We start from the raw sequence: 25601 nt of genomic DNA, 5'->3' as shown, positions 1-25601 counted from the left end.
AAATAATCCCAACTTTTACCTTTTGGCCGATAATAATCTCAATTCTTAAAATCACTACCAATGGTCCCAACTTTTACCTATTTTTGTGTCAATGGTCCCCCGTTAAATATACTTAACGGTGTTAGATTTTAAATGACGTGGAATCTGATTTGTCAATTGCGTGGCATTTCTTACTTTTTTTATATACTTTAACCATGTTACGTGGCAATATCCCCCTTTTAAACATTTACCCTGATGGAAATTCTCACAACCCAAAAAAAAACCCTAAGTTTGATTATAATCTGCTTTCTCAGTTCTTAGTGTTCTTCATCTCGAAATTGAAGGTACGTTACTCTATAAACTTTGATTTTGAACCTTTTAATCATACTAGTTTGAAAGTAACCCAGATTACACTTGTAATATTCAGAGTGATGGATGATTTTGTAGTTGTAAAAGTGTGGCATGGTGGGAAGCTTAAACCCAAACCAAAACTGCACTATGAGGAAGGTGCAACTGACATGTTTAAAGTAGAATTGGACAAAATGTCTTACTTTGAGTTAATGGATTTCGTAATGGATTTTAAGTCATACAAAAATAAGGATTTTGAGATGTTTTACTTGGTTCCTGGGATGAAGTTTGAAGAGGGACTAATTCAGTTGAAGAATGATAAAGATGTGAATAGGATGATAGTGAAATTGGGGGAAGATAAAGATGTCAGGCATATTCTTCATCTTTATGTGCAGGGTAACTGTTATGTTGCTGAAGCCCATTTGAACCCAGATGTAGCCCAACCCAGTAGCATAGAAGCCCAACATAGTAGCCCAAGCAAAACGCCTTTGAACCTCAACCAATCACCAGAAAATAAAACCAGATACACAAAGGCATCTGCTTGTAGACTTCCAATATCACCCACCAAAGAACTTCCCATAATAGGATTTACAAAGAGTAGTGCTAGGAGACTTCTCACAACACCACAAGACAAAGTAGTAATTTCAAAGGGTGTTTCTTATGGATCTGAGTCATCTGAGGATGGATCAGATAGTGATGATGAAGACTGGATAGCATCTGGGTCAGACAATGATGATGAGGAGTGGAGAGCATGTGTTGTTTCCTTAAAGGTTAATAAGGAAAAAAAAATGTCAAAGAAAGATTTGGTTGCACATTTATTAAAAGGAACTTATGTTAATTCACCTAGTGACAAATTAATTGAAGAGCAAACAAGTGATGCTAGTAGCTATGAGGACTCTGAGGGGGATGTTAATTCACCTGGAGAGAGTGAAGAAGATGACATAAGAGGCAATAAAAATAGGAAAAGTGTTCCGGTGGTAAGTGAGAATACAGATTGGAGTAAGTGGATTTGGGTTGTTGGTACAAGGTTCCCCACAAGGGATGCTTTCAAAAAAGCTATAAGAAATTATGCAGTTTATAATGGTAGGAATGTTGCGATTTCTGTAAGTAACAATAATAGACATGGAAGATTAGGTGTTACTTGTGTTGAAGGGTGTCCATTCAAGGTATATCTTTCATTTCATGTTAAAAAGGCTTTCTACATGGTTAAAAGTGCAAACAATGAACACACTTGTCATAGAAATATGATAAAGAACAGACAGCTTACCGTTGACTTTATCGCTGACCAGTACTTGCCAATATTTAAAGCGAATCCACACTGGAAAGCAAAAGAAATCCAAGAAGCAGTTAAAGAAAAATTCAAGGTTATCATAAGTAACTGGATGGCTTATAAGGCAAAAAGTTCTGCCCACATGAAACTTCATGGGTCAATGAAGGAACATTATAGTAAGTTGGGTTCATACGTAGAATCACTAAAAGAAGTAAATCCTACTTCAACTTTTGAACTTGTAACTGTCCCAGCACAGTTCTATAAAATGGATTCCGATGATGAAGTTTTCTTTAGAATATTTGTGTGTTTTGATCCAATTAAGAAGGGTTTTTTAGCGGATTGTAGAAGACTTTTATGTCTTGACGGTTGTTTTCTAAAAACATTTTTTGGAGGCATGTTGTTGGCTGCAATAGGTAGGGACGCCAATGATCAAATGTACCCAGTAGCATGGGCAGTTGTAGAAGGTGAAAACAATGACAGTTGGACATGGTTTATGAATGAACTGAAGAAGTGTTTAGGAGTAGACGATGATGGAAGGGTTGGACACTTGTATCTGACCAACAGAAGGTATGTTAGACTAATTTATTCTCATTTTAGTTAACTATTATTAACTTCTTCTTTTTTTGTAATTGTGTTTAGGGATTAGTTAATGTTGTTGCTGAGATTTGGAATAATGCTGAGCACGGAAATTGTGCTAGGCATATCTATGCAAATTGGCATAAAAAATGTTCAAGGGTGATGATCTAAAGGAATTATTCTGGAGAGCTGCTAGATCTTATTCGGTGTCTGATTACAATAAGGCAATTGTTCAGATGAGGGAATTGAATGCTGATGCAGCTGAAGCATTCATCATCCAGAACCCAAAATGTTTTTGTCGATGCTTTCTTAACATTGAAACCAAGGCTGATGTCATAGTCAACAACATGGCAGAGACTTTTAATGGGTATATCCTTCATTATAGATCGAAGCATATAATCAACATGTTGGAGGATATCATGGTGTCTGTTATGACCAGGTTAGTTAACAAGCAAAATGAAATGGCTTGTAAAAATGTGTTTGTGTGCCCTAGGATTCAACTAAAGCTTAATAAAGACAAGGACAGGGCTTTCAAATGTAGTGTATTTCCTTCAAGTCCGACTTTGTTTCAAGTGAAGAACTTTAATGATGTGTCTGTTGATTTGAACAATAGAACATGCACATGTAGAAAATGGGAGCTAACTGGTATTCCATGCTACCATGTATGTGCAGTAGCAGGTTCTTTGAAAATGAATGTTGAGGAGCTTGTTCATAGTTGTCTCACCAAAGAAATGTATCTCAAGTCCTATCAGTTTACAATTCCTCCATTGCCTTCAGAAAAACATTGGCCAGTTGTTGAGCTTCCTCTAAACCCTCCACCAATAAAAATTGGTCCTGGAAGACCTAAGAAAAACAGAAAGAAGGATCCAGGGTCGTCTCTTGGGTAAGCTAAACGAGGCAATGGCTTTATGCCTCCACTTTTAGAGGGCCTCCATTTTTAAATCAGAGTTATGTATTATGAGATTTTGCAATTAGAGTTCTTCTAGAATTAGTAACTCGTTGATAGGCCACAAGCTAATGAGAATTGCTTCATATCCATTATTAGTGCATATCATTCATATTCTATAGTTCTTATATACTCTCTAGCGCTATACTCTTGAAGAAAAGAAAAGAAAAAGGCCTCAACATTTTAGTTAGTTTTAGGCCTCCGAGGCCGTTGAGCCGGCCCTGGAAGGATCCTCATGAACTCCCTAAGAAACCTGGAAAACTAAGTAGGCATGGTCTTTTAATCGCTTGCCAAAACTGTTTTGAAAAAGGACATAATAAGGCATCATGTACTGCAAGTCCAGCTGAAACAAGCAATCAAGTAAAAAAGGAAAAGGGGAAGGCCAAGAAAGACACCGGCTGCACAAGAATCACAAAGTGTACCACAATCTACTCAACCCTCCAAACAGTCTACTCAAGGACAAAAGTCAAGGGGAAGACCAAAGAAGTATGCTAAAACCACCCAAGAAAGTCAACTTGCATCTTGAAAGTGTTCTTATGTATTTTTAAGCTGAATGGTTGTCTTTTGTTTAACTTTGAATGTTTGTCTTTTGCTTGAGCTGGAATATGACGGTTTGCTGTTTTGTTAGTACTCGAATGTTTTAGGTTTTACAAGTTGAATGTAATCAGACTTGGATGGTAATGTATGTTGTCTTTGTTTATGTTTGGATGTTACTTTGTTTATTTGTCTTTTGTATGTCTATGCAACCTTGGTATTGGATGGCATATGTTGAAAGTTGCAAGGGTAAAACAATAAATAAGTTCTAGTTAAATTAGTAATTTATGTTACGAAAATAATATAAGTTTTTATATAGGGGCAAAACTGTAATTTAAGCAGTCAGTTAAGTTGGTGATTTATGTGGCCAGTGTATGCACAATAAATTTTGTGCATGTCAAACTGAGTTTGCAAAAATTGGTTGGATAGCAAATGTTGAAAGTTACAAAAGTTTGTTTCTTTCACTTGGGATTGTCTATGCAGGGGTAAAAATAGGTTGGCAAAACAATAAATAAGTTCTAGTTAAATTAGTAATTTATGTTAGGGAAATGATATAAGTTTTTATGCAGGGGCAAAATTGTAATTTAAGCAGTCGGTTAAGTTGGTGATTTATGTGGCAGATGTGTGTGTATGTGCAGGTCAAGCTGTGTTTGTATGTTGTAGGTGTGTGTATGTGCATGTCAAACTATATTCGCAAAAAAAGGAAAAAAAAACATTTTGACTTTATAAGTCAAATAATGCACCTGCTCAAAAAGTAGGCTAAAAACCCATTTTGCTAAATCAATATGTAAAAACTATCTGTGCATTCCATTACATATAATTGAACATGAGTGGACAATACATTTCATTACATATAATTATGCATTGAACCATTAAAACCATAAAAAAACATTACATTGTGCATTACAACAGTTATATTAACTTAAAATACCAAAACATTCCACCTAATAAAGCTACAACTGCATAAATATATACTTTGTTTGACATAAAATTCGAAAACGCTAGCTTATTTTTCAAACTTTTGTTCTTTTCGCGTAACATCATATTCCCCAACCCCATGTTTGCAATCTTCATCTTTAGTGCCTTGTTTTTCATTTGAAAAATGTTACAATTGCATCCATTAGACGTCATAGCATCAACTTGTTCTTTCCATATAAAAGAATTGCAATCAGACCTCTAACAAATGTAATCAGAAATTCTAAAACTCCTTTAGACAACAAAATTGCAGACCATAGAGGGCAGCCGTAAAACTCATGCCCTTGTCTAGCACTTCGAATTCCAGCTACTCTCCTAACTGCAACCAGGTCGTGGTTACAATACATGTTTCCATCGATCCCAAGTCTACAGATTTTGGGTTTACGGCCCCAATTTTTGTGTTCATTTAGGGTTTAAAAGGGGGATATTGCCACGTAACATGGTTAAAGTATATAAAAAAAGTAAGAAATGTCACGTAATTGACAAATCAGATTCCACGTTATTTAAAATCTAACGCCGTTAAGTATATTTAACGGGGGATCATTGACACAAAAATAGGTAAAAGTTGAGACCATTGGTAGTGATTTTAAGAATTGGGATTATTATCGGCCAAAAGGTAAAAGTTGGGATTATTTATTTTCAATTTTCCTTCTTTTTAAGATCTATGTATTTAAATATTTCATACTAAATCAAGCAATGTTCAATTTCTATTGTTAGGTTTAAAAGTAACCGATGCAACGCGCCGAGGGCAACCTCTAGCTATATATTATAGCAAACGTAACCGCTACAGTTGGACTATGAGAGTTGTCAAACTTTAATTTAATTTTGTTGTTTGCCGTTAGTTAATTATTTGTTTTCTTATGGCTTTAGTTTAATTCGTTTTTGTTTGTATTTGTTTAATTATTCTTTTCTTTGGTTTTATTAACTTTTTTTTACAAACCGAACACGTGCCAAGATATTTTTGGTATACTAGGATTAAATTTTTTGAGTTTTCTTTTTCTTTTTTTTTTAAATATAAATAAGGTATGTTATTTTTTTATTGTGGCATATATACTTTATTTTTTGGGTGGTTTTTCTCTTTCGATTGCTATACTGAGTGTCGGGTAACGTATCGACACTGTAATTTATTGAGTAGATATTGTTCGAATCCCCCCAACCCCACCGCAACGCACTGTGGTAACTTACTAGTTTTATAATATTATCTAAACTTATGTTAAAATTTTCCATTCCTTGTATATTTACTTAAGTTTTATTGCATGTCTTGAGGGTGCACTAAATATATATGTGAGGAATGTATATCTACAGAAAAGTTAAAATAAAAAGATAAAATTTTGTGAGAAGTGTAGGAAAAGATCTAGACCTTTAGATTAATTATAACACAAAGGGCATTTTAGTCTATAAATTTTTGTTTAGGAATTAATTAGGTAAATAATAGCCATTTGTTTTTGGATCTTATTACGGATGAACTAAGAGAGAGAATCGTGAGAGAGGAAGTGAACGAGAGCAGAGAAAAAGGGACCGGCTTTCTGGTGCCAACATCGGTGACGAATCTAAGCCCGAAAGATCAGCAACCATTTATCATCACCCATTTATGAACATGTTAACTTTTCTGGCGACCAATTAGGGTCCTGCCATTTGCACAGCGACCATTCATGTTTTCACTTTCCCGGTTATATACAATCCATTAACAATAATTATCTTCCACTGCCCTAAATCTGTTTTTAAAATATAATTGTTTTCTGTAATATTTTGTGTCATTCTAATCTATTCTCAATTTCCTCCATTAAAATACAATATGTTGATATGATAATATTTTATTTTCCGGATCGTAGCTTGTTTCTTGCACCTTCTAATAGTCGGATGTTTAATTGATAACCGGTTCCGGTAAGAACCGTTTAGACAAGAACCGTTTAACTCGGTTCTGAACCGAAACAGAACCGTTAAAATACGGTCCGGTTCCGGTTCCGGTTCTTATATTTAGCATTTAATGGTTCCGGTTCGGTTCCATTTCGGTCCAGTTCGGTTTGGTTCTGATTCGTTGCACAGCCCTAGGTTCGTAAGTAGGGATAAGATTTTTTTCCCGAATATAGGTACCGTACCCATACATGTATCCGAACCTGTCTGCTCGGTACGGGTATATGTACGGGTATTACGGGCACTCGGTAACCGTTTGAAATATGTAAAGGTTTTTATTAGGATTTTCAAAACTCATAACTCTAACCGTGTTCTTATTGGGATATCTTCAAGGCTTCAAATGGGCTTTTCAAAACCATTGATAATCAAAGTATTAAGTACTAACAATTCTAATCAATCCATAGTTCTCTTCTCTTCTTCCGATCAATAACTAGTAACAACCACCAATTATGGTTGATTTGTTTCATTTTTGGTTTTGGTATTATATTTTGGTTGTGGTATCAAGGTTTTTGGTTTTGATATTATAGATAATTGATTGTCGGTGTAGCACCGGTATCGATACCAAGTTTAATGGAGATTTAAAAAAAAAAGAAAAAAAGTGGTACCAAAACGAGTATCGTACCTAAAGTACCCGTACTCGTACCCATACCATAAAATTCGGTATGGTTACAGGTATCCAGATTTACTGATTTTCGGTGCGGGTACTTTTGAGTACGAGTATGTATACAGATACGGTATCAATCTCATCCCTACTTGGAAGTCAACATACCAATACCGAGTGCTTTCAAACACATTGCAATTAGCATGAAAACACATCTTAATTATCTCTCTCTAAATATGATACTTGATCATATCGTATAACTTCTGATCATAGGTATATAGTTATCACCGACGTAGGACGTTAGGCTATGGAGTATGATCAAAAGGTGGGAGAGAATGGTCCTATGTGACGTGCGAATGGTGAAATGGTGGGAATGGAACATCGTGCCCTCCATTCTGTTCCATGTAGAAGTACAAAGGAGTCGAGCCGCTCGTGAGATACTCGAGACTGGCTTGTGAAAAATTTTAATCGAGCCGGGCTTAAACGAGATCGAGCCTAAAAGTAAACTTATTTAATAAACGAGCTCGAGCTTCACTTATTTTGGTCGAGCCGGCTCGTGAGCCTAAACAAGGCTATAACTAATATAATTTTTATAGCACATATAATAATAATTATTTTATATATGTGTTGAAAAACTAACTAAATCATATATATTAAGTTAAATATAAAATTAAAATAGAAAAAAATATATAAAAATAATTATAAATATATAAAAATTAATAAATAAGAAACGAGCTGAGCTCTAGCTTGAAAAACTACTCACGAGCCGAGGTCGAAATTTTGAAATAGATAAATAAGCTGAGCTCAAGCTCAAGCTCTTTGTAAGTTAAACGAGCCGAGTCGGGCTCGGCTCATTTGCTCCCCTAACTTTTCATGTGTTACATATTTGAGAATGGCACCTAATCAATCCTATGCATAAACAAAACACAGTTTTCAGGTAATACATTTTGACAACTCCCAAACAAACATCTTTCGAAATTACCCAAGTTTTGATTACCAAATTTACCTTGTCTCAGCAAGGCCAAAAAGAGTATTTAGTATCCTTGTCACTACGAATGATACGTTTATGTAATTTATATGATAACTCACCTAGCATATTATCCAATCAGGATTCATGACAACGAGGAAGTTTGACATGCTTAATCTGTTGTGAACATCTTTTCCATAAGTCCCCATTTAGCTCAAGGCAGCAGCACCCACGCAAGTCAGGCGATTCAAGGTGACAACAACCATCCAAAATGGCCTCCAACCCGGTGTTTTTCAACCAGCTCCCGATGAGTTCAAGGCAAGTTAAGCCAGGTAGGTGTTTGCCAATTGCTAAGGCCATCTCATTATGAATAGTCACGCAAAAATTAGCATTAACATAATTACCGTTCGGTGAATATGGATTTTGGTTCAGTTTAAGTGTTTTTAGCAAGGGGTTAAAGCGACCGATAACTTCAATATCCTCTTTTTCTAAAATTGCTTTGAAAATGCTGAGTTCCTCCAATAGTGGTAATTTCTTCAAAATTTTACCAGACTCCATACAATGCACCAAAATAACACCCGATTTCAAGACGTCTAAGCTGGCTTGATCTATTAATTAATATAAGAAAAACAAACAAATCCAACATGCATATCAGAAATAAGACTAGTATGTTAATCATCATCATTGATTCAAGAAATACAAATAATACCTATCGGCAACATACTGAAGAAGCTTGAAATCGAAACAACATGTGACGGTTAAATCAAGCAATTGGCCTTGGCTTCTATCGACAGCATGCTTAAACATGTCGCGGAATACCCTTTCACTTTGATCTAAATAAGTGTATATAAACGACCCTCCACATGGAAGGGCCCATGCAGATTTCACGCCAAGGAGTGCATACCTTTTGGGCATTCTCCAGTATGTCAACGGTGCCAACTCTTTGGAGTATGTCCAATGTTATATTTGACGGGAGCTCCAACCAGTTCCTTGCAAATTTTGGTGGCATTGTCGCCACTTTAACAATCACAACCCACATCAAAACACACGAATACAGAGCAAAAGATACGAAAAATTGAAAAAAGATGCCCTAGAACTATTTTACAATAATATTACAGTGCAAACTTTATATATTCCCCTCAACGTAAAATAATGTTACTTTCGGAGGAATATAATATTTTACAATTTTAGAAAATAAGTTACTAATTTTAATAAAACTTTATATTGTATTTCATTATATCACTAGGTTATTGACCCGTGTACGACACGGGTGGAAATAAATAAAACGTTTAACAACAACACTCAAAGAGACAATAACATGATATATAGTTGTTATTATAACGTATTATAAACAAAAAGTTGCTTTAACATAAGTACAACCAAAATAACATTGGTTCTACAATTACTATATACATAATACAAAATTGAAAATGATAATTTAACAACAAAATAACTTTCGCTTCACAATTGTACATGTAGATGTCCAAAATAGGTGTATCATTATTCAAATTGCATGTTGGTAGTACCAATGTAAGTAGTAATGTTAGTATGATCACGATGATGAAGATTCCCTAATTTAAAATTTTATAAAAAATATGTTATTTATAAACGAACATTAGAAAGAATAAACATAGTAGTTGGTGTGAACTATAAACCAAGAAGAATAGAGAATACAAATATAAAACAACACCTAACATTAGGAAAACACAAATTCATTGTTATCCATATGAAATTCAAGCACGACAAATAAAACCAAATTGATAATGTCAAGTAAAGAACAATAAACACAAAAAGATCTAATTCCAAACCAAAAAAATAAAGTAAACATGCATGCAAAACGTTGCATTTATTACGAAAATTCCAAATCCGTCCATTTTATATCTTTTGCATTCCAATGATATCCCCCTCACCAACATTAGCATCAACAATTGGTTCTTCGTCAACCTTCGTCTTGTTTGCAGACATACAAGTGTCATCATGAACATCATAAGTTTCATCCAACTTGTGCTTAAGTTTTGCATCAACGATAGGTAAAGAAATAACCTTTTCGTCAAGCGATGAAAGACGATCAGGAATAACATCTTCAGAAATTGAATCAGAGTGAACTGGTTGGACGAAGGCGTACACATATCCTACGAAGAAGTTTAAAAAAATGTTTTTAGTCTACATATTTAGATTTCATGCAATATTATATTTAGACAAACTGATACATATTCCATTATTATTTTTAATGTCTTACATTTTTGGTTGACTTCAGGCCAGAGGTTGATCCAATTGTTAAAGACTGATTGGCGTTAGGCTGCACATTTAAGTTAAAATTAATTAAATAATAATCAAATAAATAAATAAATGGATTATGTAGATTTTCATTATTTTAAAAATTGAAACGGGTCATTATACCTGACCATGACCAAGCTGCTTATCAAGCTCATTAAGAACGTCCTCGTCATCCGTTAACTTGCTGACACCCTATACATCATATGAGTTTCTTATATTGTAGTCACTAACCTCTACAATGAAAACAAACTTTTTCTCTAATATAATATTGAGTTTTTCAGAAAATGTGTGCATCGGATCAAGCTTCAACAAAACAGTAGGAAATGATTGTAAGTAAACATAATCAGAAATCATTTAAGAAATTAAAAAACAGTAACAAAAGAAAGGTAAGACATTATATGTAAAATTAAGTTGGTGTATACTAAAAGAATTAACAATCATGTTGAAATAACAAAAAGAATTTTGGTTTTACATTTAAATATCTAAAATATGATAAAAGATGATGTTTATAAAAAAGAAACACAAAAGCAATGTATTAAACTCATCACTGTACATGACAGAAACAAAAGACACAAACGAAATTTTATCGGAGGGTGGTGCAAATGTGTAGATTGACAAAACATGGATGGTATAACCAAATATAAGTTTTATTATCATATTATAATCTCATACCTCAACATCAGTGATCACAAAATGATCTGCAGCCTTATTGAACAACTGTCTTGCATCACGATCAAACAACGTAAGCGAAACGACACCGGTGGTATCTTGGACACGAATTGGAATACGGAATCTAAAACATAATGAAGATTATTTAAAAATTTAAAAAAATCTATTAAAACAACGTATAACACTAATATTATTTAATAAAAAATATTATTAAAATATATTTTAAACCTATAAAATAGTACCTTGGTCCAGCGTTTACGCCTAGAGAATTACAGCTTACACTCTACATTCATAAACCTTCACTCTATCAACAAAACCCTCAGAAACCTTACGACTACAACGTTTGCAACCATTGTAGTACCATTCCTTGTTACATGCTATTGCCTTAATGGTACCAACTATGATGACGCTTTTAGCCTACAAACAAAAACATAATGGAGTTTTTAGTAAAAATAATACTTAAGATATACCTCCACAACGGTACAAAGGTCACTGATTGAATAGAATTGAAAGTTCTTCAAAAACTCATCCTTCACAGTTAACAGCATAGAGGAACCAATCGGTTTAGGTATTTCGACATGGACTTGAGTGGAAATTTCAAGCAACCTATTATTTATTAAAAGTAAGTCATAAGGTGTTTAAAAGAAATAATAATGTTTTTAAGGAATAAAATTACATTATAATTATATAGGCATAAGAAATAACCTTTTCTTGTAATCAAGCACTTCATACAAGTAATCATTGATCAGCAACCTTGAAACAGCATTACCATAAGAGTTGTTGACATATACATTTTCTGCCATAATCATATTTAGATATGTCACACTCAAAATTATTAACTATAAAGAATTTGAAGGGTAAAATATAAAAGTTAGAATTATTAATACCTCCATAGTACATGATTCTTGCGAATTGGAGGACGATAATGACATACTCCTCATTCGGGTTGTCAGCAACGTATTTGGTAAGTTGCTTCAGATAGTCATCTCATAAAGTGAGATAAATCTTATTGCCACTGGCAAAGAAAATCATAAGTTAACACAACTGAATTATTTGATTATACATGATAATTTATATTATTAATAATACCTCAAGTCAGCAAACTCCATGGTTATTCGATTATGATGTTGTGACTCTCGGAAGAATGAGTTCTTGTTGGTAAAAAACCTGCTGACATGCCCGATTACGTCTGGGAAAAAATTCAAAAATAATGAAACATATATTAAACGGTCTGTAAGAATTGAATGTATAGAATTTAAAAGTGTATTGGTAATAAATAATCGAGGTAACCTATTGTTCCATTTTGAGGTATGTTCTTGGATTTGATATCATCAAAGGTAGCAAAAGACAATCCATAAAAGTGACCTTTAAACTCATCGGTAATACAAAGACGAGTTTCTGATGTGAAACATAGCTTATGTGGGTTGTCAACATAACGGTATGTTGAGAGATTTGCACCAAGTGAAGGTTTTCGAACAATCAATGATTGATTCTCAGATAGCCAAACATCATGTTTAGGTATGCAAGATTTCCTTACATATGCTTGCATCCTCTCACCCTGTTACATTATTAATACGACAAACATTATGATTATTATATATAAATAATGAGGAAGAAAAAAAATGGAATAAAAACAATTATATTTGTATATAATAATACCATCTCATCTTGTAAAATCATTTCTATGGACCAATCCTCTCCGGGTTTATTGTTGTCCTTCAAACGCCATAGAATGAGTATACGAACCTTCAGTATACAGTTGTTGTTGGAAACATCCAAATCCTTGAACATGGTAATGTTTGATGCTTCCATTTTGCTGTGTCAGAAACAATAAAATTAAAGCAACGATTAAAGATTCAATAATGAATATTCGCTTTATACTTTGAAGAAAATTAATAAACCTTGAGAATGACAGAAATATGAATTCTGAGTAAGGAAGTAAGAAATGTGAGAATTTCTTTATTCGGGTTATAGTATATATAGATAAACAGATTTTCTTAGAAAGTTTGAATTGTTAGATTAAAAGGAAAGGTGTAAATATAGTAAATTTAGGGAATAGGGAATACAATTAGGGATTTCAAGTATGTAATTGATAATTGATACTTACTTAATTTGGTAGTAATAACCTAATATTAAATACAGTCAATTTAGAGAATGTAATTCGGTATTTATTTATAACAAAATAATAATAATAACTCATAAATCATATCAATATCAATTACATTATATTTTAATTCATGTTTACAAAATTAGACAAATTAATATGAGTTTAAATTCAAATTGAAATCCTTAAAAAGTTGCTAGGTTATAGTAAAGATATGAATCAATAAAAATCAAATACTGTAATTGAAATTTGAAATGAATTACACATTCAAAATTTAACAAATACCATAATTGAAATTTGGAATCAATTACACATTAAACATAGAAAACATATCAATATCATCAATAACTCATATCAATTAAATTATATTACAATTCATGTTTACAAAATTAGACACATTAAGTTGACTTTGAATTCAAATTGGAATCAATTACATATTAAAAATTTAACAAATACCATAATTGAAATTTGAAATCATTTACACATTACACATTAAACATATTACACATTAAACATAGGAAACATATCAATTTAAATTAACAATTAACAATTTAACATAATAACCTAAGAATGTAAAATACTAACCTAGGTTAATAATCTAAAATATATATATTAAAAAAATTTAACATATAATGTAATTGAAATTTGCAATCAATTAAACATTAACCATTAACCAATAGGAAACATATCAATATCAATTAAACATTAAACATACTAACCTAAGAATGTAAAATAATAACCTATGTTAATATCTAAATGTAATAGTGCCTTTTAATATCAATTATCCAAAAAAACTAAAAACTAAAACTTATGCCTTTTAATAATAATTTTAATATCCAAACTTACGGATAGACCATCTTTTGTACAGTGGGATCTTCCATCATCTTCTCCAAAGCTTCAACAGACATAAACGGTTCTTTTGTGCCTTTACAATATTAAATAAAACTAAATTAGCCTCTACTTTAAAACATCACAATAATGACACATAAATACTAACATAAGAATGTAAAATACTAAGCATCGATGTGAATATATGATTAACAATCGTCATGGATCTACTGAAATCGTTTCCCGGATTTAATCAAATCAATCGTTGTTATAAAATAATGGACCATTCTTTTATCGTCGATGGCCCAATTCATAATCCGAACTCCGGTGTCGATTGTATATGAAGAATCTAATGAAATCATTATCAGATTGATATCATATAATGGCCGATTGAAGGGATAATTTGTTGATTAGGTTAATAGGTTAAGTATGTAGAAAAGGGGCGTGTATTGTAGTTGAAAGAATAAAAAGTTGCAAACCGGGTTTTAGTCAAATGGTTACAGTAAGTATTTTAATTTGAATTATTAGTATTTTAATTATTAGTAATTGATTTTATTTTTGATTTACTTAATTGGTAAGAAAAATAGGGAAGTGCAAGATATATTTGGAAAGAAAGAAAATCATCCAATAGAAAAGGGGCATGTGGAGGCAAACTAATTTGTTTTAATAGTATAGTAGGATATTAAGGTGCCTTATATTATTCTATTTCAATTAAAGCTATAAAAACATGTAAAGTCCAAAACCGGAACCACCGGCGAAGCTTGGATTAAGACACCGGGGGAGCCGGATTCAAAATGTATACAAAATTTCACAAACGAAGGGGCCGAGCTCAAATTTTCGGCCAACAACGGCTAAATTTACACTACATATAAAAAATTTTAGCTGAAAAGGGCTAAATTTTACACTACGTATACAAAATTTCGGCCGAAAACAGCTAAATTTTACACTACGTATAAAATATTTTGGCCGAAAACGGCTAACTTTACACTACGTATAAAAATTTCGGATGGTAAATTTACACTACTGCTTAAAAAAACAGTGGAACTGGGCCACCCCGGGTGACCCTAGGCTGCCTTCGCCATTGAGCGGACCAATAATCTATTTTTATTACTATTTAATATGTCAATTTAACTCCTGGAGTCCTGGCTATTGCATAACTAATTAGCATGAATTTTATGGTTTGTGTTTATTTAATGAATGGAGAAAACTATAAGTTTTTACTACTAATCACACAAACCAAACAAACATAGTATATTTCTTTCATCCAATAAGAACTAGAGAGTACGTTCTAAACTTCATCTTCATCTTTCCAAGTTCTAATACACTAATCTACCCGGGTAACCTCGAGCGTGTGTCCTTCATAGTAGTACATACTGCTTCGGCTATTGTACATGGGAGCCAGATGCATTGTCTAAGTAGAGGTACGAAACTTGTTTTAAGGGATGGTGTTGAACATAAATCGCCATTCACGACCGTCAACATCAGTTTGTTCGTTCTTGTAGCAAAGGATCATACAAGAATGCACGACTCAAGCACTCGTCGAAGGCTACACAAATGGCACACAAAAGATCGTTTACCATAGGCGATTCAAACACTTGACAAAGACCACGGTTTGAACCAATTGATATGCATATGTTGTATTTCATGTATTTTCATTTGGATATGTATACGATACATATCTTTATTAGTTTTGTTAATTTCTTTTTAAATAAAACTGAGACTCAATTTCTACATTCTTTAAGAATCGCTAAAAAAATTTGGATCGGATGTACCATACAAAAAAACAACTAATTTTATCTCTCTCATAGAACAATAGCTACTTGTCTTGCCTATTCTCCAATTAAAGCATACTGTTCAATTTCAATTTTTTTCCCAACAGTTCTGGTTCTAAGTTAACAGAAGTCTAAAATGGTCAAAAGAAAGTCAAAGATCGTGTTTGACCGGTTTGAAACCAGGTTTTTACCAATCCGGGCCAGGTTTGACCAGTTCCAGCCCTACTGTTCGGATCAGATCCTAACCGGTTTTTCTCAATCTGGTTCCAACATAGGTTCAGTTCGGAAACCGGGTTTTTTTTTCTTTAAATCTTTTGCTCATGTTAGCCCATTTGACCAAACAACTAACAGTTTCTCACGGCCCAGAAAAGCCACCAGACAACTAACAGTTTATTTGACACCAAATAAGAACACACACTTATAACACTAGCATAGCCTCTGTTTTGTGTAACATATTTAAAACTTCACAAGAAAAGTCAAGTGTTAACGAGTCAATCAAGCAAAGTAACAACTAAACTTCACATTTTTTCCCCAAGACTTACCCATTTTAACATTTTACCCAATCCACCACCCACTTTATCATCTATAAGCCCACACTCTAGGTAAATGTATTGTTTCATGGGTAACTAAAGCGCGCGCATAAAAAACTGATTCAAAAGAATTGCGAAAACTAAATGAAACCGTGTATACAAAAAAGAAATTACAGCATTGCCACCCTTCGTCATCATCTCTGTTTACAATCTACTAACCCGACTACCATCCCTATCTCTAAAATTACAATAACTCAATGCGAAAATGGAGACGGAAACGATAACATGGCCAAGTAAAAGCTATGCAAAAACATCATCAGATTCATATCCACTCTTTCGGGTTAATACAAGCATCCAAAAGTTTCCATTCTTCGCTCCCCTCTTCCGGTTTCTGAGCATCCACAAATTATAAGTTTTTTTTTTAATTTTATTTTAGCAATAGTAATATACGGATGTGACAATTTCAACCCGTTTACTTACAAATGGGTTGATTTTGGCTGGGGTCTTATCTTAAACGGGTCAAAACAGATTGAAGATCAATTGGAACATCATTTTAATGTATACAGCCTCCACCATTGTTTCTATTTCGAATTTTTAACATTATTATTGTAATGATATGTGTTTGTAAGTTGTAACTATGACTTGACACATTAATTACTTATTCTAATCTTAACACTTACATGGTCATATTCCCATCTGGCCGTTAGTGGCAATGAGACAAGAATGCTTTCAATCCGACCTCCAGTTTTAAGACCAAAGGTTGTTCCTCGATCATACACCTTTTATATTCACAAAGTTAAAATCGCATAACAAGATAATAAAAAAAACAAATATAATAATATCACAATTGCATACCAAGTTAAATTCTACATATCGGCCCCTTCTCAGTTGTTGCCATGCTTTATTTTGTTCCGTGAATGGCGTATCTTTTCTCCTTTCAATAATTGGTATATACGCATCAACTACCGAGTTCGCACATTCTGCAATTCGTCGTGTGTGAAAGTGAGATCATTTTAAAGAAGAGATTACTCCTCAAGTAATGTAATTTTTGTAAGCATATTTAGACAGACTGGTCATAAAAAAGTAACGAATTTGGACAAAACGAGTTTTGGGTCAATCCAACCTGACCCGTTATTAAAAGTACCAATTTGACTCATTACCAGTTGCAAAGGAGAGAAGCATTTCTTGATCATAGTCATTTAAATCATCGAAAAATATGCCTCCAAGTCCTCGTCTCTCATTCCGATGCTGCATAAGGATAGTTCATATTAAAATTGAACATTTAAGGGTTACAATGATATAAAACAATGATAAAGACTAAAGAGTTTAGAAATAGGATTGTGCATGGGAAATAAATGAGGAAAAAAACTAAATTCTTCTTTTGATAAATTAGGATTTTAGCTTTTAACTAAATACAAGCGATTAAAATAAGAATAAATCATAGAAGGTATACCTTAATGTAGAAATAGTCATCACACCATTTCTTGAACCTTGGATAGAAGCTTGGGTCAAATTTGTCACAGGCATTTTTTTGTACCTTAAAAAGAAAAAAAGTCAACATCAACTACTAGTAAATAGTATTCATATTAAAAGTGTCATAATATGAACGCCTAGATTGACTTAGCGATAAAGGAGTAGAAAACTTTTAAGCAAATAATTGTGGAAGGTGCAGCTGTTTGGTCGATAAACAAGCCTAAAAAATAGGTTTCTACAATTTTTTATATTAAAAAATAAAATAAAAATAAAAACCCTAAATACCGGCCTATAGCCGCATCGCTCGCAGCGCACTATAGCGCCCGCTATCACCACTATTGACAACTATGATACACATCAGCAAAAAATATGATTATCCAATATCCATATAATTAACATTGATCTTGATATTATTTATAATTATTATTACTACTACTTTTATTATTATTATTATCATCATTATTACTATTATTCACATAGAATCTTGGAGAACTACAGTTTATAAATAATATGGGCCCATTCAATGTAGTCAGTTTGATGTGTAAACTTACACACTTAAATACCCTTCTTTATCTAGAAAGATTACTTTTGATTATGCTTTAACGTTACCTTTTCGAGCATCGTTTTCAAAATAACGGTAATTGAAATGCAATGTTGGTGCAAAAGGGTTCTTTGGGTGTAAAACCTGCCAAAAGTAGAAAGTGATAAGCGTGGTTAGTTACCAATCAAATATAAACGAAACAAAGAAAAGAAATCAAATGAATTAGAGATGCATGATTATAGTCTACTCAAGGGTAGTAAAAAGATATGAATAAAGCAAACATTTTGTGAATCATTACCATATAAAAATTAAAAATAGATGTAAAATATCAAAGTAGCAACTAAATCAAAAGCAAATTCAAGATTTCAATCATGCTTTTAAAAATAGATGTAAAATATCAAAGTAGCAACTAAATCAAAACCAGCCTAAAACATGTCTAAAACCCCTAAAAATAACAAAACAAGTTATTTAATATAACAATACACGGTTCGACAAATCAACCTACATTTTCATTAAGATAATTTGTGATCATAACAGAGGCATAATCTTCAACTTACAGAGCTAACTCCCGCAGCGAAAAACGGAACAGGCTCCGGTTTAAAATTCCCATTTTCAGCAGCATTAACAGGATTAGCAGCCCGAAAAGCCTCGGGCGGCATGACACCGTACACAACGGACACATTAACCCCAGCCTTCTCCCACACCGCACCATCCTGCAACACCCTACTAATCCCACCGCCACCGCCGGGGCGGGACCACACATCCTCCTTAAACTTGGCACCTCCGTCGGCGGCCTCAATGGCGGCGCAGACGCTATCCTGCGCATCCCTAATCATCTTCTCGAACCTGGACCTGATGGAATCGTGATCGGAGTCCGGACGGTGGGTTTCAGCTGTCTCTTTTTCGATCATGTGGTTTGAATGGTTTTGGTGGGTTGAAGGAGAAGGTGGTTGAAGTGGGGGCTAGGGGTTTGGGTGGGAAAGAGGTGATTGGAGTGACGAGAGCATGGTGATGGTTAATGTGGGTTTGTTTGGAAATGAACGTGGTGGCTTTTATGGTTTGAAGATAGGGAAGGTTATCCATGTTTAGATCACAAATTCATATTTCATACTAACGCTTTTTTCATTTCTTTTTTTCCAATTGACTTTAGTCACCCTAAATTTCTTTAACCAATTCTTAATGCCAACTATTTTTCTTTCTTCTTTTATGTTTAGGATTCAAGTCTCACCTAGAGGTGTATAAAAAAACCGGTTTTAGACAAACCGAACCGGTTTGGGTTTAAAACTGGTAATGGTTTTCAAACCGACCCAAACCGTCAGTTTCAGGACCGGTTCCCCTTCAAATATATCAAACCGGTTTAAAACCGAACCGGTTTGAGAAAAACCGGTTTAAAACCGGTGAAACCGGTTTATAAACTGGACCGAACCGGTGTGACCAGGTCGGCCTATATTGCTTCGAAACCGGTTTGAGTCAAACCGGTTTTGACCAGCCATTGACCAAACCGGTTCGGTTTGAGTTTAAAACCGGTTTTGTACACCTCTAGTCTCACCTATATAACTTGGGTGACCCATATTAAAACTTAAAATTGGTTTGGGTTGAAATCGGTTCAGTTTAGTCAATAAAAGTCAAACATGTTTATGATCAGTTTTGGTTCGGATTGAACCGATTTATTGACCAAGTTACGATCGGTTTTGGTTCGGGTTGAACCGGTTTCTTGAGCAAGTTACGATCGGTTTCGGTTCGGGTTTTGACCGGTTTTTGCATGGTTTTAGTTCGATTAATCGGTTTGGAACAGGTTTTGGGGGAGAAAATTACAAGCCGATTCCAAACATACGGTTTCATTCGGTTCCAACTGGTTTCTACATAATCGGTTTTAAACCGATTCGGTTTCAATTTGGTTTTTGAGTTTATTCAGTTAACTGGTTTATTGCCCATCTCTAATCTATATACTCATGCTCTAGCTGTTAAAATAATAATAATAATAATTATAATAATAAAAGAAATAACTATTATTTTTTCAACTAAAGTTTCATTTATAGAATGTTTTATTTGTCACCAAACTTTCATTTATATTAAAAACCAACTTGAAAAATCTTTTTTCCATAATTTTGCTATCACATTTAGTTTTGATGTTTATACTTTGACGGTAAAAAGTTATAAAAACCAGCTTCAAAATTTGTCAATTATACTTTGGTCATCAAACTTCCAACTTTTGTCCGTTTACCTGCCACTTCATTGTAAATAGTTTGGATGTTTCTATGAAATACAAAATAAACTTTTGTCACAAACCATCAAACTTTTTATCTTTTATACGTTGTCCACCAAACTTTCAACTTTTGTCATAAATATATATTTGTTTTCATACGGTATCATAATGAACTGAACCGATATGGATTGAGTTCTTGTCGAGTACCTGCTGCAACGTGTAGGTGAAGGGGTATGCACCCGCCTTAACATCGAGCGGGGCGGGTCAACCCACAAGATATAGACAAGAGGCTTGAAATCAGGATGTCATGAAGACACAAAGCCAAAACCTATGCGCGTGGCGCATATCACATATGCTCACGCATATCACATGCTCACGCATATCACATCTACGCGTGGCGCATATCGCATATGCTCACGCATATCACATCTGCGCGTGGCGCATATCACATATGCTCACGCATATCACATGCTCACTCATATCACATCTGCGCATGAAACATCTGCGCGTGAGAATAAAGAGAAGACCTTGCGCATCCCCGGGATAGGCGCATAAAGGACAACACAACAAATGAGACAATAGTCTAATCCAAATCAGGATAAGGACAACCATGATTGTACTCATCAGACAACCTTCCAGAAGGTATCTTTTAAGGAATAAAGAATGTGTTGATGTTGACAGCGGCCAATGAAGGGTGGACAACTCAGCAAAACTCATGTGCCACCACGTGATGGCACATGGGTCAGGTAAAATACCTTGGTCAGAGAATAATCAATGAAAAAGCACCAGGTGTCCTAAGTACACGTGGCGCGAAGCAATAGGAGGAGGCCAAAAAGGCCCTAATTGGGTCTGAGCCCAATCATTGGAAACCCTAATACTATAAATACCACACCACCTCCACAGTTGGAGCCAAGCAAGAAAATATATTCCAAGTCCTTACTCATTTTCACATTCTTATTATCTTCTCCTACAATATCTTATTCTCACACCGGAGGGTTACCCCAAAGAGGACCCCTCTGTCCCTTTCTGAGAGGTAAGCTCACGGTGCTGCTCGTTTTGTAGGTGGAAGAACTCGTATCTCGGAAAGCCATCGGTGATATAGCACACTCGTACCCGAGGAACGTTGATCGTATACAAGTAAGTCGATCCACGCTTCTTTCTAATGATTGGGCTCAGACCCAATTAGGGCCTTTTTGGCCTCCTCCTATTGCTTCGCGCCACGTGTACTTAGGACACCTGGTGCTTTTTCATTGATTATTCTCTGACCAAGGTATTTTACCTGACCCATGTGCCATCACGTGGTGGCACATGGGTTTTGCTGAGTTGTCCACCCTTCATTGGCAGCTGTCAACATCAGCACATTCTTTATTCCTTAAAAGATACCTTCTGGAAGGTTGTCTGATGAGTACAATCATGGTTGTCCTTATCCTGATTTGGATTAGACTATTGTCTCATTTGTTGTGTTGTCCTTTATGCGCCTATCCCGGGGATGCGCAAGGTCTTCTCTTTATTCTCACGCGCAGATGTTTCATGCGCAGATGTGATATGCGTGAGCATATGCGATATGCGCCACGCGCAGATGTGATATGCGTGAGCATATGTGATATGCGCCACGCGCATAGGTTTTGGCTTTGTGTCTTCATGACATCCTGATTTCAAGCCTCTTGTCTATATCTTGTGGGTTGACCCGCCCCGCTCGATGTTAAGGCGGGTGCATACCCCTTCAATTTTTATATTTTTCATGCTTCAGTTGAGTCTGAGCTAGTTGTTTGACTATCTGGCTTTTCAAGCTCAAGTGTTGCATTGAACCCAAAATCATTCCCAGGTGAAAACGATGATTGTAGCTCTTCTATAGACTGGATAGTGATGACCCTGTTGTCCTTTACAGGAATATTGTTCTGCAAAATAAGTAGTGAAGGAGGGACACATTTAGTTCTTTTTTTCGTTAACTGGTTTTGACTTTTGTTGACCCAACCTCTAGGACAAATAAAGCACTAATAGTAACTTGCCTGTTTCACATAATCAGCCATTGTGCAGCTAACAATTTCCTGAATCACGAATTTGGTAACACGATCTTCGCCAATAATCGACAACAGGAAGCTTTTAGGGACCTGCAAAACTTTCTCAATTGATCTTCACCAAATGACAATTTTTTTGACTCATCAAATTAAGAAAGTATAAAGATCATGTGATGTGTCACCTTTGATGTTTTCCCTGAAAGTCACCATCAAACATGCAACAAGGAACAAAACAATAAAAATTAAAAAAGAACATCATCATCATCATCGTACTCAGTATATCCCACCAATAGCAATGCTATGGTAGGGTCTGAGGAGGGTAAGATGTAGACAGCCTTACCTCTATCCCATAGGGATAGAGAGGCTGCTTCCGGTGAGACCCCCGGCTCGATAGTAGTTTTGCATCAAGCCTTGGACATAAGGCACATAGCACTCAATCATCGGGACACCGGCTGATCGGTGCATGTGCCCTTGTCTTTCGGCTATCAACGCCACCACATGATGCCTGATTAACCTTCCGCCACTTTTAACGTTATTTTCACGAGATTAGTAAAATAACGTCAAAATTAGTGCAATTTTACTTTTGCCCACCCGAGGGTTCACACATATATACATTATATGCGCGCACCGCAAGCAGGGCGTAAATTAAAAAAGAACAAAACAAGAAAAATATGATCAATAAGCTTAAGATAATTGTCTTATTTAAGTCAAACTACACATTACCTCCTTTTTGTCTGCGAAAGCCTGGAACTGGTGGTGCTGTACGGGCCAAATTTGTCAACACTTTATCAAATACTATTTGTGTTTCCTTCCCTGGTACTTCCACTTTTACCTGCCAGCATAATATCATAGTAAATGTCACAATAAACTGAAACAAAATTCAAATACACACAATAATCCCTTATTCCACCATATCTTAGTACTACTTTTCAACTACAAAATTGCTTTCTACTTTAACAACAACTACTAATTCATCGGCTAATATATTTCCGAAAAGTCAAAAACTAAGTGATAGGGGCTTTGTGAAATCTTCTAAAATGTTAATAGGTAAAAGAATTGATGGTGGTTGAATATATTTCCCGAAATAACCTAATCCTATGTTTGTTAAAATGATATAAAAAGTGGTGTTTATCTAATATCTATAATTGTGACATAAAAACGGATATTATTTTAAATTGTTCTTATAGGTTTGACCTTAAAACTAAATAGTGTATAGTTTTTCTTATAAGTGAGGTAAAAAAAAGTTGGAACAATGAGTGATGCTTCTGAGCTCACTTGCATCTTTTCATCATCTTGCGACTCCACAAGTACATTTGCACTTTTTACTGTTACCAAATTTTCATCTGATATCGAAGCTGCTACACCTGCAATGCATTATATAACGAATATGAAATATATAATTTGGATTAAATGGGTAGATTAAAAGTATATGATGTATTGAAAGTTTGGTCAAAGGTCAGGACCTGGCTCAACAGCTAGCAGTGGTCTAACAAAGGAGTTGAGGCTGTTATGAGAGCTGTTGGACTTCAATATCCTGTATAAATCAGTATAAAAGATGACACACACAAATCATGGAATCAACATTCTAGAATAATAAATGGGTTAAATATGATAATAACACAATATTAAGACATCAATAATCTAAGTGTTTCTAAATCAAGCTATTCTGGAGGTTATATGCACCTAAGAGACACTTTAGGAAACTTTCGACTGGCTTTTTCCCCCTTTTTAGCTAAATTCATAATCTAACACGATTGAGATAAAAACATGACTAAAAATAACTTATTCAATATCAAATTGTTCAAACTGACACATAACATACCCAACAAGGCCTTGTTCATGCTTGAACGTTAAGCTTTTATCAGACAAGCGAATGGTTCACGAACACCTAACCGACCGGAATTCCTTGTTCATGTTCTAAGGGAATGAACTTGTTTGTGAACTTCATGAACACAAACAATGTTTTATTCGATTTGGCTAACCAATGATGGTCAGTGTCAACGGTTTCCGGTCCGGCTACCAAGTTTGTGTTGGTTTTCTTTTTAACATTCATGTTCATATGTTAATTTACGTATAGACTAATGACATACTCACACATATATTTGTTTTATAGTTGATAATTTTGCTTAAAATATAATAAAAATTTAATGAACAAACATAAACAAACAAACAAGCATTAACAGACATAAACGGGTGTACGCAACGTAAATGAACATCTTATCAAACGTTCACAAACTCAATTGAACAAAAACGGCCTCTGCTCAAGTTCGTTCATTTAGTTATAACTAACGGAACTCCTTGTTCATGTTCATTCATTTATTAACATAAACGAATAACTTGTAATCAGTTAAATAAGAATGATCATGAGTTTAACAAATAATATCAATTTACCTTCCATCTAGGCTTTGATTTGTAGAGAAAAGATTAATAGTTGCTAAATTACGCCCAATTGGAACACCTACATGGTTGCTATTAACAGTAGCATGCTGTAGAACACACAGTCAACACTCAAAAGTCAAAACACATTAAAAGTGAAGAAATATAACAGCTCAAACAGTCAAAATGCGTCCTAATTTCAGCTAATCGTTCAGTATGCACAATCAAATGTGGTTATTATATTCATTAATAGTTAATATTGCAACTCGTAATAGTAGCAAAGGTAAATAATAAGTTAATAACAGAAAGAAAGTTACATTGCAGGCTGTGAATCGGAGGTAGGTTGGAGGAGCATTCATCGTTATCTTCATGGTCGCATTATCGTCAACCTTCTTTCTGTAACCAATCCTTTTATTTTTAACCGCTCCGGTTTTGACAAAATTTCAATCTCATCCTTTGACTTCTAGTTTTTGGCTTATTCTGCATAATACTTAATCCATCCTATATAAAATATTTTATTTTTATATAGCTTAAAATACTTGTATATATTATGACTAGTTTGAGTCCCGTGTATTACACGGGTAATTGTTGAAAATTTTAAACTTTGACCATTAAGTGATAATACATATCTATGATACTAATAAAAAAAATATTCATACACATAAAATATCATGTCATTTGAGAATATCTGCTCATG

General features: G+C 34.4%; 4 protein-coding genes across 4 annotated transcripts in view; 2 read left to right on the top strand and 2 right to left on the bottom strand.

The window, feature by feature from the left end:
- LOC143568509 (uncharacterized) overlaps positions 1-25601 on the top strand; it is a 119348-nt gene that overhangs the window by 25636 nt on the left and 68111 nt on the right. The gene's annotated exons all lie outside the window — the stretch shown is intronic.
- LOC143568517 (uncharacterized) lies at positions 2323-3060 on the top strand. Its single transcript, XM_077054665.1, has one exon. It carries the CDS (start codon positions 2323-2325, stop codon positions 3058-3060), a length of 738 nt encoding a protein of 245 aa, XP_076910780.1.
- Positions 16412-20540, bottom strand: LOC143568516 (oxygen-dependent coproporphyrinogen-III oxidase, chloroplastic-like). The gene is made up of 8 exons (XM_077054664.1): positions 20529-20540; positions 18862-19266; positions 18362-18448; positions 17744-17854; positions 17451-17538; positions 17146-17270; positions 16971-17069; positions 16412-16681 (listed from the first exon to the last, which is right to left on the bottom strand). The coding sequence occupies exons 1-8, from the start codon at positions 20538-20540 to the stop codon at positions 16613-16615; spliced, it is 996 nt and encodes a 331-aa protein (XP_076910779.1). The 3' UTR covers positions 16412-16612.
- Positions 22244-25275, bottom strand: LOC143568505 (uncharacterized). The gene is made up of 8 exons (XM_077054655.1): positions 25222-25275; positions 24920-25014; positions 23992-24062; positions 23804-23892; positions 23252-23360; positions 22711-22724; positions 22520-22621; positions 22244-22408 (listed from the first exon to the last, which is right to left on the bottom strand). Exons 1-8 carry the CDS (start codon positions 25273-25275, stop codon positions 22250-22252), a joined length of 693 nt encoding a protein of 230 aa, XP_076910770.1. The 3' UTR covers positions 22244-22249.

The sequence above is a fragment of the Bidens hawaiensis genome, unplaced genomic scaffold, assembly GCF_021521415.1.
Source record: "Bidens hawaiensis isolate Kalapana, Puna unplaced genomic scaffold, B.hawaiensis_p1.1 tig00024001_1, whole genome shotgun sequence".
NCBI classification, from domain to species: Eukaryota; Viridiplantae; Streptophyta; class Magnoliopsida; order Asterales; family Asteraceae; genus Bidens; species Bidens hawaiensis.
This window is presented reverse-complemented; position numbering and strand designations above follow the sequence as displayed.